A 15,179-nucleotide genomic window follows, 5' to 3' on the forward strand; every position below is an offset into this window, starting at 1 on the left:
CCCCCCCTCCCCCCCCCCACTTTCCCCCTCCCCACCCCCACTTTCTCCTTCCCCCCCTCCCCACCCCACCCCACCCCCCTTTCTCCTCCCCCCCCCACTTTCTCCTCCCCCCCCCCCCACTTTCTCCTTCCCCCCCCCCACTTTCTCCTCCCCCCCCCCCACTTTCTCCTTCCCCCTCCCCACTTTCTCCTTCCGCCCCCTCCCCACTTTCTCCTTACCCCCCCCCCGCTTCCACAGCCATCCCCATGTCTAACATGCAGCATCTCCTGTGCCCGCAGTCTCTCCAGATGGCGGCTTTCCTGTTCACTGTGTGCCACGCTGTCCTCCTGGTCCAGGACTGGTTCACCGACCTCAACCTGTACAGGTAGGGACTGGACAGGAGTTAACTGGGCGAGCCCGGTCCCACTCAGCTGGACAGCCGAGTGGAGACGTGGGGGAGGGAGCTGTAGGCGCGAGGGGCGGTGTGGGTGGATGGGTGGGTAGGAGTTGACCAAGTGAGAGGCTGTGCAGAGAGGGCAAGGAGAGGAGTCTCTCTCGGTAACTCCAGTTCGCTCTCTCTCTGTCCACCTTCCTCTCTCGATCGTGCTCTCTCGTTTTCGCTCACTTTGTCTTGTGCTCCCTCTCCCTGGCTCTCACGGAGCCCATCTCTAATTGTCCTCGAACTGAGTGATTAGCTCAGCCATTTCGGAGAGTGAACCACGTTGCTGTGGGCCTGGAGTCACGTGTAGGCCAGACGGAGTGCGGGGTGTGGGGTGGGGGAAAGATTTCCCTCCCCTAAAGGGCATTAGTGAACCAGATGATCGACCAGAACAATCGATGATAGTTTCAAGGTCAGGAAACTGGCTCTTGTATTCCAGGTTTTTTGGATTATTTATTGGATTTAACTCCTGCTGTGGGATTTGAACCAGTGTCCCCAGAGCAATAGCCTGGGCCTTAGCATTACTAGTCCAGCGACGTTACCACTTCGCCAACGCCTCCCCGTTGCAGCTCCTTCGTTGCACCCACTCCAAAGCAAGCACGTGCTCCCTGAAGTCGGACACCCGAAGCTGTGCCCATTGAGAGCTCCTGTACAAATACCTGACCTAGCGTCGCTTTTAACCCCCGAGCCCTCCGAGGACAGCCCCGTGGAGCACAGGCGCGGGGACTGAACGCGGAGCCCTGGTCGGAACCCGCGCGGCGCAGTGCAGTCCCACGTCGGAGAGCTGACCAGAGTCCGGGGGTTAGAGGTGCCGTTGGAATTTGGCTGTGGATCTGATTCCAGGGAGTGCTGGAGCTGAATCAGTACGATTTGGCTGTTTACTGCAACGAGCCTGGGAAAGCAATCAGCCCTCTTGGCTCCCTCGGCCTCGATGCTGGATAGCTCCTTGGGAACCGGTCAGGATTTGGATTGGAGACGGAGACAGAAGCAGACCTGCATTTGTATAGCGACCCTTGGATGACCCCAGGCCTGTGATTCATTTTTCGAGTGACTGTGAATTAAGACAATTATCTGCTCATTTTAGTGATGTTGGTTGAGGGATAAGTATTGGCCCCAGATCCACTGGGGAGAACGCCGCCCCCACCCTGCTCTTTTTCCAAATATTGGCCATAGGATCTTTCACACCCCTTGAGGGCAAATTCAACAGTGCGTCACTCCCACAGTACTGACCCTCCGACAGTGCAGCAATCCCTCAGTACTGACTGTCCGACAGTGCAGCACTCCCTCAGTACTGACCCTCCGACAGTGCAGCACTCCCTCAGTACTGACCCTCCGACAGTGCAGCATTCCCTCAGTACTGACCCTCCGACAGTGCAGCACTCCCTCAGTACTGACCCTCCGACAGTGCAGCACTCCCTCAGTACTGACCCTCCGACAGTGCAGCACTCCCTCAGTACTGACCCTTCGACATTGCAGCACTCCCTCAGTACTGACCCTCCGACAGTGCAGCACTCCCTCAGTACTGACCCTCCGACAGTGCAGCACTCCCTCAGTACTGACCCTCCGACAGTGCGGCACTCCCTCAGTACTGACCCTCCGACAGTGCGGCACTCCCTCAGTACTGACCCTCCGACAGTGCGGCACTCCCTCAGTACTGACCCTCCGACAGTGCGGCACTCCCTCAGTACTGACCCTCCGACAGTGCGGCACTCCCTCAGTACTGACCCTCCGACAGTGCGGCACTCCCTCAGTACTGACCCTCCGACAGTGCGGCACTCCCTCAGTACTGACCCTCCGACAGTGCGGCACTCCCTCAGTACTGACCCTCCGACAGTGCGGCACTCCCTCAGTACTGACCCTCCGACAGTGCAGCACTCCCTTAGTACTGACCCTCCGACAGTGCAGCACTCCCTCAGTACTGACCGTCCGACAGTGCAGCACTCCCTCAGTACTGACCCTCCGACATTGCAGCACTCCCTCAGTACTGACCCTCCGACAGTGCAGCACTCCCTCAGTACTGACCCTCCGACAGTGCAGCACTCCCTCAGTACTGACCCTCCGACAGTGCAGCACTCCCTCAGTACTGACCCTCCGACAGTGCAGCACTCCCTCAGTACTGACCCTCCGACAGTGCAGCACTCCCTCAGTACTGACCCTCCGACAGTGCAGCACTCCCTCAGCACTGACCCCCCCGACAGTGCAGCACTCCCTCAGTACTGACCCTCCGACAGTACAGCGCTCCCTCAGCACTGACCCTCTGACAGTGCAGCGCTCCCTCAGCACTGACCCTCTGACAGTGCAGCGCTCCCTTAGCACTGACCCCTGACAGTGCAGCACTCCCTCAGTACTGACCCTCCGATGGTGCAGCACTCCCTCAGTACTGACCCTCTGCCAGTGCATCAATCCCTCAGTACTGACCCTCCGACAGTGCAGCACTCCCTTAGTACCGACCCTCTGACAGTGCATCACTCCCTCAGTGCTGACCCTCCGACAGTGCAGCACTCCCTCAGTACTGAAATTGTGGGAATGTTTCCCTGGATGATGAGGCTGGAGTCCATGACCCTGGGGGCATGAGCACAATCCCCTCACTCTGCGCTGAGAGAGAGAGAGATTGCTAAACCCTTGGAGCCACTCTGACACCGAGGAGTATCACTGTTGGCCTCAGTGCCCAAGTCAATGGGAAACGATCAGCCGGTGCCTCTACTGCTGTTGCCGGTGACGTCTCTGCTCGACACTGCTCAGTGTCTAAGGTCACACTGGGCTGGGGCTCCAGAGGGCAGTTGTTACCTGTGGAAGACAGCAGGAGGCAGCATCATCAATGGAGAGGCAGCAACATGCCGCTGGTGCAAGCGTTGCAAAACACTCGTGTCTGTTTCTCTTTTCTTCTTGCACAGGTTTCTCCAGACAGCCGAAATGCTGAAGCCCTCGACTCCCTCGCCCAGTCACGAGTCGAGCGGTGGTCCAGGGTCTGAGGAAGGCACGGAATACTACCCCAACGTCGGTAAGGCAGCGGGAGTTGGGTTTCGCTGATGGTTGCACCTTTGACGTTGAGACCAGCCCTGGCAGTGCAGCTTCTGTGGGTCGGGGATAGACCAGGCCGACAGGCCTCTGCGCTCTCGTGTCATGCAGCCCCTTTTGTTTCATCCGTTCAAGGGAACTGGGCTTTCGCTGGCAAGATCAGCATTTATTGCCCATCCCTAATTGCCCCTTGAGAAGGAGGTGGTGAGCTGCCTTCTTGAACCGCTGCAGTCCATGTGGTGTAGGTACACCCACAGTGCTGTTAGGGAGGGAGTCACAGGATTTTGACGCAGCGACAGTGAAGGAACGGCCAATATATTTTCAAGTCAGGATGGTGTGTACTATTGATTTGAAAAGTCCAAGGGTAAAGATGACGATAAGAGATAGGGCAGTGCATTGGGTTGGTCAGTGGACTGAGTCGAGGAAGAACAGGAGGCCATTCAGCTCCTTGAAACTGCTCCACCATTGCGTCAGCTCATGCTTGATAGGGACTGTGTAGAGGGAGCTTTACTCTGTATCTAACCCCGTGCTGTACCTGTCCTGGGAGTGTTTGATGGGGACATTGCAGAGGGAGATTTACTCTGTATCTAACCCCATGCTGTACCTGTCCTGGGAGTGTTTGATGGGGACAGTGTAGAGGGAGCTTTACTCTATAGATAACCCCGTGCTGTACCTGTCCTGGGAGTGTTTGATGGGGACAGTGCAGAGGGAGCTTTACTCTGTATCTAACCCCATGCTGTACCTGTCCTGGGAGTGTTTGATGGGGACAGTGCAGAGGGAGCTTTACTCTGTATCTAACCCCATGCTGTACCTGTCCTGGGAGTGTTTGATGGGGACAGTGTAGAGGGAGCTTTACTCTGTATCTAACCCCGTGCTGTACCTGCCCTGGGAGTGTTTGATGGAGACAGTGTAGAGGGAGCTTTACTCTGTATCTAACCCCGTGCTGTACCTGCCCTGGGAGTGTTTGATGTTCCATTAAAGAAGAACGGTCTGACCTTGGTATACTGACATTGTGCCCCTGAAATGGAAACGTGTTCCGTTCACAGTGGTGATCGTCCCCGCTTAACGAATGCAGGTATTTCTCGTGTATTAGCAGAGGACAGTATAGTGTTGTGATTTATTGATGCTAAATTTTCGGGTTTTGGTGATGAAGAGGAGACTGAGTGAGCTGAGGAGAATGTTGGGTTGGAGGGCGAGAGAGTGCAATGAGTGAGAAAACATCCGAGTCCTGTCTGAGTTTGCGGCTGAGTTTGTGACGGTGAAACAATGGTCTGTGTGTCAACAACTGATCTACTAACGATTAGACTTAAGGTCGTCCATCTGTTTATAATTTTTCTGAAAACCGCTTAATTTCTGCTCAGCCAGCCTCGCCACACCCTCCTCTGAAAAATTTCAGGGAGTCCAAAACTCTGCTGCCCTGTAACCTGACCCGCACTGAGTCCCCTGCACCCATCAATCCCTGTCACTTGCTGACCTACATTTGTTCCTGATCCGGTCATGCCTCCATTTCAAAATTCTCATCCTTGTTTTTAAATTCCTCCCTGGTTTCACCCCTCCCTATCTCTGTAACCTCCTCCAGCCCCTACAACCCTCCCTATCTCTGTAACCTCCTCCAGCCCCTACAACCCTCCCTATCTCTGTAACCTCCTCCACCCCTACAACCCTCCCTATCTCTGTAACCTCCTCCAGCCCCTACAACCCGCACTATCTTTGTAAACTCCTCCAGCCCTTACAACCCTCCCTATCTCTGTAACCTCCTCCAGCCCCTACAACCCTCCCTGTCTCTGTAACCTCCTCCAGCCCCTACAACCCTCCCTGTCTCTGTAACCTCCTCCAGCACCTACAACTCTCCCTATTTCTGAAACCTCCTCCAGCCCATACAAACCTCCCTATCTCTGTAACCTCCTCCAGCACCTACAACTCTCCCTATTTCTGTAACCTCCTCCAGCCCATACAAACCTCCCTATCTCTGTAACCTCCTCCAGCCCATATAACCCTCCCTATCTCTGTAACCTCCTCCAGCCCCTACAACCCTCCCTATCTCTGTAACCTCCTCTAGTCCCTACAATCCTTCCTATCTCCGTAACCTCCTCCAGCCCCTACAACCCTCGCTATCTCTGTAACCTCCTCCAGCCCCTACAACCCTCGCTATCTCTGTAACCTCCTCCAGTCCCTACAACCCTCCCTATCTCTGTAACCTCCTACAGCCTTCCCTATCTCCATAACATCCTCCAGCTCCTACAACCCTCCCTATCTCAGTAACCTCCTCCAGCCCCTACAACCCTCCCTATCTCTGTAACTTCCTCCAGCCCCTACAACCATCCCTATCCCTGTAACCTCATCCAGCCCCTACAACCCTCCCTATCTCTGTAACCTCCTCCAGTCCCTACAACCCTCCCTATCTCTTTAACCTCCTCCAACCCCTACAACCTCCCTATCTCTGTAACCTCCTCCAGCCCCTACAACCCTCCCTATCTCTGTAACCTCCTCCAGTCCCTACAACCCTCCCTATCTCTGTAACCTCCTCTAGTCCCTACAACCCTTCCTATCTCCGTAACCTCCTCCAGCCCCTACAACCCTCGCTATCTCTGTAACCTCCTCCAGCCCCTACAACCCTCGCTATCTCTGTAACCTCCTCCAGTCCCTACAACCCTCCCTATCTCTGTAACCTCCTCCAGTCCCTACAACCCTCCCTATCTCTAACCTCCGGCAGCCCCTACAACCCTCCTTATCTCTGTAACCTCCTACAGCCCCTTCAACACTCCCTATCTCTGTAACCTCCTCCAGTCCCTACAACCCTGCCTATCTCTGTAACCTCCTACAGCCCCTACAACCCCCCCCCTATCTCTGTAACCTCCTCCAGCCCCTACAACCCTCCCTATCTCTGTAACCTTCTCCTACAACTCTCCGAGATTTCTGCACTCCTCCAATTCCGGCTTCTTGTCCATCCCTCGATTCCTATTCATTCCCCATTGGCGGCTGTGCCTTCAGCTACCTGGGGCCCTAAGCCCTGGAATTCCCACCCTAAACCTCTCCACCTCTCTCTTTATCTCTCTCTCTCTTTGATTCTCTCTCTTTGTCTCTCTCTCTCTCTATCTATAGATTCATAGAGTCATAGAGGTCTACAGCACAGAAATAGGCCCTTTGGCCCCTCGAGTATGTGCCAGTCAAATAAGTACCTAACTAATCTAATCCCATTTCCCTCTCTCTCTCTCTCTCTCTCTTTGTCTCTATCTCTCTCCCTTCCTTTAAGACAATCCTTAAAAAAACACCCTCTTTGACTGAGTTCTTGGCCACCTTGTTCCTAATGTCTCCTTATGTGGCTTGGGGTCAAATTTTGACTGAGAATGCTCATGTGAAGCTCCTTGCAGTGTTTTATTATGTTTGTTTTTAATTGCAAGCTGTTTTTTTTAAATGGAGAAGCACTGGTAAATATAAGGTCTGAAGTGCAGTGTCAGCGGTTGCTCAGTGGGTGGCACTCTTGCCTCCGAGTCGATTGGTTGTTGGCTCCCGCCCCCATTCCAGAGACTTGAGCTGTAAAATTTAGACTGACACTCCCAGTGCAGTACTGAGGGAGTGCAGCACTGTTGAAAGTGCCGTCTTTCAGAAGAGACATTAAACTGAGGCCCCCATCTGCCCGCCCAGGTGGATGTAAAGATCCCACAGCCACTTTTTACCCCTCAGATCAAATTTTTGTTTTGATGATGTTGATTATTGTTTTCCCATTGCTGTTTGTGGGAGCTTCCTGTGCACAAAAGAGTAAAGAATAGAAGTCCAAAGGAGGTGCAAGTCATTGAAGGTGGCAGGACAGGTTGAGAGAGGGGTTAATAAAGCATACCGCACCCTAGGCTTTATTAGTAAGGACATTGAGTACAATAGCAAGGAGATTATGGTGAGCCTTTATAAAACACTGGCTCGGCCTCAACTGGAGTATTATGTTCAATTCTGCACTTTGGGGTCAAAATCCTGGGACTCCCTCCCTAACAGCACTGTGGGTGTACCTACACCACAGGGACTGCAGCGGTTCAAGAAGGCAGCTCACCCCCACCTTCTCAAGGGGCAATTAGGGATGGGCAATAAATGCTGGGCGCAGCCAGCGGCGCCCACATCCCATGAATGAATTTTAAAAAGTGAAGGGCTTTAAAGCGGGTGCAGAGAAAGATTCATGAGAATGGCTCCCGGGATGAGTAACTTCAGTTCCGTGGATGGATTGGAGAAGCTGGGACCGTTCTCCTTGGAGACGAGAAGGTTGAGAGGAGATTTGATAGAGGTGTTCAACACCATGAGGGGGTCTGGTCAGAGTGGATAGGGAGAAACTGAGACACCACCTGGCGAAAGGATTGAGAACCAGAGAACAGCGATATAAGGGGCTTGATGACCGAACCAGAGTCGACATGAGATAAAAGATTTGCACTCATTGAGTGGTTAGGATCTGGAATACGCTGAGAGTGTGGCAGAGGCAGGTTCAATTAGGACTTTCAGAATGGAATTGGATCATTACCTGAAGAGGAAAAAATTGCAGGGCTATGAGAGAAAGGCTAGAGAGTGGGAGTAGCTCCTCTCTTGCAGAGAGCTGGCGTGGATACGAGGGGCCTCCTGTGCTGTAACAGTAGCTGCAGCATTGGCTGTGAAGTGCTTTGGAACATCCTGAAGAGTTTCAACTGCCCTCCCCTCGGTGCACTGCTGTCTAACTCTCCCCACTTCCATACAGTTTTCCTGCAGAATAAAGCCCGGCGGGAGGATTTCTGCCCTCCAAACCTCAAGAAGATGCACACGGTCATCGACAAGCTCATGCTGCACTCGCACCTCAAGTACAAAGGTAATCGCGCTTCACGCTGTAATCATGTGGCACACAAGTGACCCCTGTGTCTCGCACCATGTTGGTCCCAAATGATTCGGACTCCAAGCTTTTCTGCAATGGCAAATGACTAAAGTTAGCACAGGGATGGAGAGACCTTGGCGTGTTGCGTACACAGATCTTTAAGGATGCCAGGATAAGTTGGTAAGGTTAAGGAAAGAAGTTGTACCTTGACTTTTATTACGTGGAGTAGAGCACAATTTTAATAGGATCCAAACTGGTTGGTGGAGCAAAAGCCAAGACACAGAACTTTTCTTTATGGAGAGAGTTTGTTGTTTTGTTGAGCCTCACAGCTCTGCTCCACATGCCCAGTGTCCCAGCTATCCTCTATTTATATGCTCTTTTAAGAACCTAATAAAATAAACAAATTTAACTAATAAAAAAATTAACAGCCCCTTAAAGGGGCACTATAACGAAACGACAAAACTTTAAAGGAAACTTATCTAATTAAATTAATATATTGTTCCTGGGGCTAATGATGCACTCCGGACCCTGCAGCATTCAAAACAAAAACAAAAATATCTGGAGAAACTCAGCAGGTCTGGCAGCATCTGTGGAGAGGAACACAGTTAACGTTTCGAGTCCGTATGACTCTTCAACAGAACTAAGTAAAAATAGAATAGAGGTGAAATATAAGCTAGTTTAGGGGGGGTGGGGGGGGGGCGGCAGTGAGACAAGTAGAGCTGGATAGAGTGCCAGTGATAGGTGGAGATAACCAAAAGATGTCACAGACAAAAGGACAAAGAGATGTTGAAGCTGATATTATCTGAGGAATGTGATAATAAAGGTACAGATAGCCCTAGTGGGGGTGGGGTGGGGGGAAGGGATCAAAAAAGGTTAAAAAGTAGAGATAAAACAATGGATGGAAATACATTTAAAAATAATGGAAGTAGGTGGGAAAAGAAAAATCTATATAAATTATTGGAAAAAAAAGCGGGGCGGAATCGGAAAGGGGGTGGGGATGGAGGAGAGAGTTCATGATCTAAAATTGTTGAACTCTGTTCAGTCCGGAAGGCTGTAAAGTGTCTAGTTGGAAGATAAGGTCCTGTTCCTCCAGTTTGCGTTGAGCTTCACTGGAACATTGCAGCAGGCCAAGGACAGACGTGGGCAAGAGAGCAGGGTGGAGTGTTAAAATGGCAAGCGACGGGGAGGTTTGGGTCATTCTTGCGGACAGACCGCAGGTGTTCTGCAAAGCGGTCGCCCAGTTTACGTTTGGTCTCTCCAATGTAGAGGAAACCGCATTGGGAGCAATGAATGCAGTAGCTTAAATTGAGGGAAGTGCAAGTGAAATGCTGCTTCGCTTGAAAGGAATGTTTGGGCCCTTGGATGGTGAGGGGAGGGGAAGTAAAGGTGTGGGTGTTGCACCTTCTGCAGTTGCATGGGAAGGTGCCGTGGGAGGGGGTTGAGGTGTAGGGGGTGATGGAGGAGTGGACCAGGGTGTCCCGGAGGGAACGATCCCTGTAGAATGCCGCCAGCATGGGGGGGGGGCAGGTGTGAAGGGAAGATGTGTTTGGTGGTGGCATCATGCTGGAGTTGGCAGAAATGGCAGAGGATGATACTTTGGATGCGGAGGCTGGTGGGGTGATAAATGAGGACAAGGGGTACTCTATCATGTTTCTGGGAGGGAGGAGAAGGCGTGAGGGTGGATGCGCGGGAGATGGGCCGGACACGGTTAAGGGCCCTGTTAACGACTGTAGGTGGAAAACCTCGGTTAAGGAAGAAGGAGGACATGTCAGAGGAACTGTTTTTGAAGGTAGCATCATCACAACAGATGCAACGGAGACGAAGGAACTGAGAGAATGGGTTGGAGTCCTTACAGGAAGTGGGGTGTGAGGAACTGTAGTCGAGGTAGCTGTGGGAGTCGGTAGGTTTGTAATGGATATTGTCTCAATGTCTATCACCAGAGATTGAGACAGAGAGGTCAAGGAAGGGAAGGGAAGTGTCAGAGATGGACCATGTGAAAATGATGGAGGGGTGGAGATTGGAAGCAAAATTAATAAATTTTTTCAGGTCCCGATGAGAGCATGAAGCAGCACCGAAGTAATCATCGATGTACCGGAGAAAGAGTTGTGGAAAGGGGCTGGAGCAGGACTGGAACAAGGAATGTTCCACATACCCCATAAAGAGACAGACATAGCTGGGGCCCATGCGGGTACCCATAGCCACACCTTTTATTTGGAGGAAGTGAGAGGAGTTGAAGGAGAAATTGTTCAGTGTGAGAACAAGTTCAGCCAGACGGAGGAGTGTAGTGGTGGATGGGGATTGTTCGGGCCTCTGTTCGAGGAAGAAGTGGAGAGCGATCAGACCATCCTGGTGGGGGATGGAGGTGTAGAGGGATTGGACGTCCATGGTGAAGAGGAGGCGGTTGGGGCCAGGGAACTGGAAATTGTTGATATGATGTAGGGTGTCAGAGGAATCACGGATGTAGGTGGGAAGGGACTGGACAAGGGGAGAGAGAATGGAGTCAAGATAGCAAGAAATGAGTTCTGTGGGGCAGGAGCAAGCTGACACGATTGGTCTACCGGGACAGTCCTGTTTGTGGATTTTGGGTAGGAGATAGAAGCGGGCCGTCCGAGTTGGGCGACTCTCAGGTTGGAAGCTGTGGGAGGGAGATCCCCAGAGGAGATGAGGTCAGTGACAGTCCTGGAAACAATGGCTTGATGTTCAGTGGTGGGGTCATGGTCCAGAGGGAGGTAGGAAGAAGTGTCTGCGAGTTGACACTCAGCCTCCGTGAGGTAGAGGTCAGTGCGCCAGACAACAACAGCACCACCCTTGTCAGCGGGTTTGATGACAGTGTCAGGGTTGGACCTGAGAGAATGGAGTGCAGTAAGTTCAGAGAGAGACAGGTTAGAGTGGGTGAGAGGAGCAGAGAAATTGAGACGACTAATGTCACGCCGACAGTTCTCAATGTAAGATCAAGAGCAGGTAAGAATCCAGAGGGAGGGGTCCAGGTGGAGGGAGAATATTGGAGGTGGGTAAAAGGATCTGTTGAAAGGGAAGAGGACTCCTGCCCAAAGAAGTGAGCAAATGAGATATTAACATAGAAAAGCCAGTGGGTTATGCTGAACCTTTTATACATCACTAGTTAGGCCCCAGCTGGGATATCGCTTTCAATCTTTTTATTCATTCATGGGATGTAGCCTTGCTGGCTGGGCCAGCATTTATCGCCATCCTAATTGCTCTTGAGAAGGTGGTGGTGAGCTGCTTTCTTGAACTGCTGCAGTCCATGTGGTGTAGGTACACCCACAGTGCTGTTAGGGAAGGACTTCCAGGATTTTGACCCAGCGACAGTGAAGGAACGGTGATAGATTTCCAAGTCAGGATGGTGAGTGACTTGGAGGGGAACTTCCAGGTGATGGTGTTCCCATGTGTCTGCTGCCCTCGTCCTTCTAGATGGTAGCGGCCGTGGGTTTGGAAGGTGCTGCCTAAGGAGCCTTGGTGAATTCCTGCAGTGCATCTTGTAGATGGTACACACACTGCTGCTATTGTGCGTCGGTGGTGGAGGGAGTGAATGTTTGTGGTTGGGGTGCCAATCAAGGAGTCTGCTTTGTCCTGAATGATGTTGAGCTTCTTGAGTGTTGTGGGAGCTGTACTCATCCAGGCAAGTGGAGAGTATTCCAATCACACTCCTAACTTGTGCCCTTTAGATGGTGGACAGGCTTTGGGGAGTCAGGAGGGCCCAATTCTGAGCACCAAACACTTTAGGAAGGATGTGGAGGCCTCGGCGAGGGTGTGGAGGAGATTTACTAGAATGGTTCCAGGGATGAGGGACTGAAGTTCATGTGGAGAGACTGGAGAAGCTGGGATTGTTATCGTTGGAGCAGAGAAGGTTAAGGGGGAGATTGAATCGAGGCGTTCCAAATCATGAGGGTTTTGGATAGAGTCAATAAGGAGAAAGTGTCTCCAGTGGCAGGAGGGTGGGTAACCAGAGGGACTCAGATTGAAGAGAATCAGGAAAAGAACCAGAGGGGGAGATGAGGAGAATTTTTTTTTTGGACACAGCGAGTTGTTGTGATCTGGAAGGCGCTGCCTGAAAGGGCGGTGGAAGCAGGTTCAATAGGAACTTTCAAAAGGGGGGAATTGGATAAATACTTGAAGGGGAAAAGTTTGCAGGGCTGTGGGGGAAAGAGCAAGGGGGGGTTTGAGTGGGATTAATTGGGATAGATCTTTCAAAGAGCTGGGACAGGCATGATGGGTCGAATGGTCTCGTTCTGCAACTATGTAACTCTATTATTCTGCTGCGAAGAGGCTAACAATGACTAATTTTGAAGTGAACATGTCCTCAGTTAAAAACAGGTGTTGTACAGGGAGCCTCACCTGTCTTAAAAAAAAATTTCTGCTTATAAATATGAGGCCACACAAGTTCATCTGTAACTGTGTGTGTGATGCCTGGTGCACGCTTGATGCACTGTTACCATTGCGTTGTTAGATCTAGTCAACAAGGATATCATTGCAGTGTGACATGTTTACATACAAGTTTTCATTATACATGTAGAATTTCCAATGGGGGAAAGATGGAGCTAAATTGCAGTCGAGCATGCATTTGTAATCTCTATTCGACAGGTATTAAATACAGTCCAATGGTCATTTTTGTCCTTTGTCGGGCTAATTCACCTCCCTTATGGCTTCCTTTTTGTCCTGTTAAACTAGGTACGCTGTCAATGTTGGACTGCAACATCTTTCCTGGTTTGAGCAATGACTTCCTCGAGTCAGAGGTCAACTTGTTTCTCCTTCCTGTGATGGAGAGTGAGGTCGAGGAAAACCTAGTCAGGGCCGGTAAGGTTACTGTTACCGGGTCATTCAAACCCATGATGAAGATGAAGAATGGTCATTGCAGCACAGGGTTAGATACAGAGTAAAGCTCCCTCTACATTGTCCCCATCAAACACTCCCAGGACAGGTACAGCACGGGGTTAGATACAGAGTAAAGCTCCCTCTACACTGTCCCCATCAAACACTCCCAGGACAGGTACAGCACGGGGTTAGATACAGAGTAAAGCTTCCTCTACACCGTCCCCATCAAACCCCCAGCCCCCAGTTCCATCACACCCCTGACTTGTATCCTGTAGATGGTGGGGAATCAGGATGTGAGCCATTGGCAGCAGAATGCATGGCCTCTGACCTACTCTTTTATTCGCAGTACTTATGACATGAGTTTTGAACCACACTCTTCACCACTAATTGCTTTAATAATTCCCCAGTAGTTCATGGAACTCTGGAAAAAAAGAACCGTGTGAAAGCAACTCTTCATCCCAGTAGAGATTAACCTCGCGAGCATGAAGCCAAAGGCTACACAACAATTGTAAAATATCAGGACAGGATCTCACCATGGAACATGTCGTTCAGCCAGCAAGTGACAGACACTGCACAGGGAAGGTCAGAACCAGCCACAATGTAATTCGGCAACAACTCTACAATCCTGCCCCAGAGAAAAACAAGATTTGCAATTGTAAGGCATATTTCCCGACCGCTGGATGACTCAAAGTGCTTTGCAGTCAGTGAAGCGCTTTTAATGAAGTGCAGTCACTGCCGTAATGGAGGAAACGCAGCAGCCGATTTGCGCACAGTAAGATCCCACAAACAGCAGTGTGACCGCATCATCTGTTTCTTTCTTTGTGCTGATTTGTGGGGTAAATATTGGTCCCAAAACGTGGGGGAGAGCTCCCCCCAGGCCTCCGCCTCCCCCTGACTCTCCTGCCAAATAATGGCAGTAGGATCTTTTACAACCACCCAAGTAGGTAGGTGGGACCTCGGTTTAGACCTCATCTGCCACCAGTGCAGCCCTCCCTCGGTACTGCTCACTGACAGCGCGGAGCCTCCTTGGTGCTGACCCTCCAACAGTGCGGTGCTCCCTCGGTACTGACCCTCCGACCGTGCGGTGCTCCCTCGGTACTGACCCTCCGACCGTGCGGTGCCCCCTCAGTACTGACCCTTCGACAGCGCGGAGCCCCCTCAGTACTGACCCTCCGACAGTGCGGTGCCCCTCAGTACTGACCCTAAGACAGTGCAGCACTCCCTCAGTACTGACCCTCCGACAGTGTGGTGCCCCCTCGGTACTGCACTGCAGGGTCAACCTTGAATTTTTTGTGCTCAAGCTCTGGAGTGGGATTTGAACCCGGAGTCTCGTGATTCTGAGGCGTGAGTGCTCCCCACTGAGACCCAGCTCAGATGGACCAGAAAGATCGATCAACCACTGACCTGACGCTTAAGGAAACAATTTTTAACTGGCTGCCTGGATGTGTAAAGGCATGGGGGAACACGAGCACTGGGAGCAGGGGAGACCATTTGGCCCCTTGAGCCTGCTCCAACATTCAATGAGATCATGGCTGATCTGATTGTGACCTTAACTCCACAGCCCTGCCTGTTCCCCATGACCCTTGATTCTCTTGTTGCTCAAAAATATGTCGAACTCAGCCTTGAACACATTCACACATTCAATGACCTGACCTCCACTAATCCCTGAGGAAGAGAGCTCCACAGACTGGTGTTCTTCTGAGAGAAGAAATTCATCCTCATCTCCGTCCTAAATGGGAGACTCCTTATCTTAAAACTGTGCCCCATAGTTCTAGATTCCCCCACAAAGGGAAACATCCTCTTAGCACCCACCCCTCAGAAACTTATCTGTTTCAATAAGATCACCTCTCATTCTTCTAAACTCCAGGCCCAACCTGCTCAATCTTTTTTTTGGTTATTCATTTATGGCATGTGGGTGTCGCTGGCTGGGCCTAGCATTTATTGCCCATCCCTAATTGTCCCTCGAGAAGGTGGTGATGAGCTGCCTTCTTGAACCGCTGCAGTCCCTGTGGTGTAGGTACACCCACCGTGCTGTTAGGGAGGGAGTTCCAGGATTTTGACCCAGCGACAGTGAAGGAACGGCCGATATAT

The 15,179-nt window shown here is 51.5% G+C and overlaps 1 protein-coding gene across 4 annotated transcripts in view; it reads left to right on the plus strand.

The window, feature by feature from the left end:
• Positions 1-15,179, plus strand: part of smg9 (SMG9 nonsense mediated mRNA decay factor) — a 60,029-nt gene that overhangs the window by 34,122 nt on the left and 10,728 nt on the right. Inside the window, exons 9-12 of one of the 4 annotated variants that reach the window (XM_041176783.1) lie at positions 279-364; positions 3,313-3,419; positions 8,148-8,255; positions 12,945-13,070. In XM_041176783.1, the coding sequence (XP_041032717.1) occupies positions 279-364; positions 3,313-3,419; positions 8,148-8,255; positions 12,945-13,070 (427 nt within the window). The remainder of the gene's footprint in view (positions 1-278; positions 365-3,312; positions 3,420-8,147; positions 8,256-12,944; positions 13,071-15,179) is intronic. The other 3 variants (XM_041176784.1, XM_041176786.1, XM_041176785.1) reach the window with 3 other exon arrangements.

The sequence above is a fragment of the Carcharodon carcharias genome, chromosome 29 (assembly GCF_017639515.1).
Source record: "Carcharodon carcharias isolate sCarCar2 chromosome 29, sCarCar2.pri, whole genome shotgun sequence".
In the NCBI taxonomy this organism is placed as follows: domain Eukaryota; kingdom Metazoa; phylum Chordata; class Chondrichthyes; order Lamniformes; family Lamnidae; genus Carcharodon; species Carcharodon carcharias.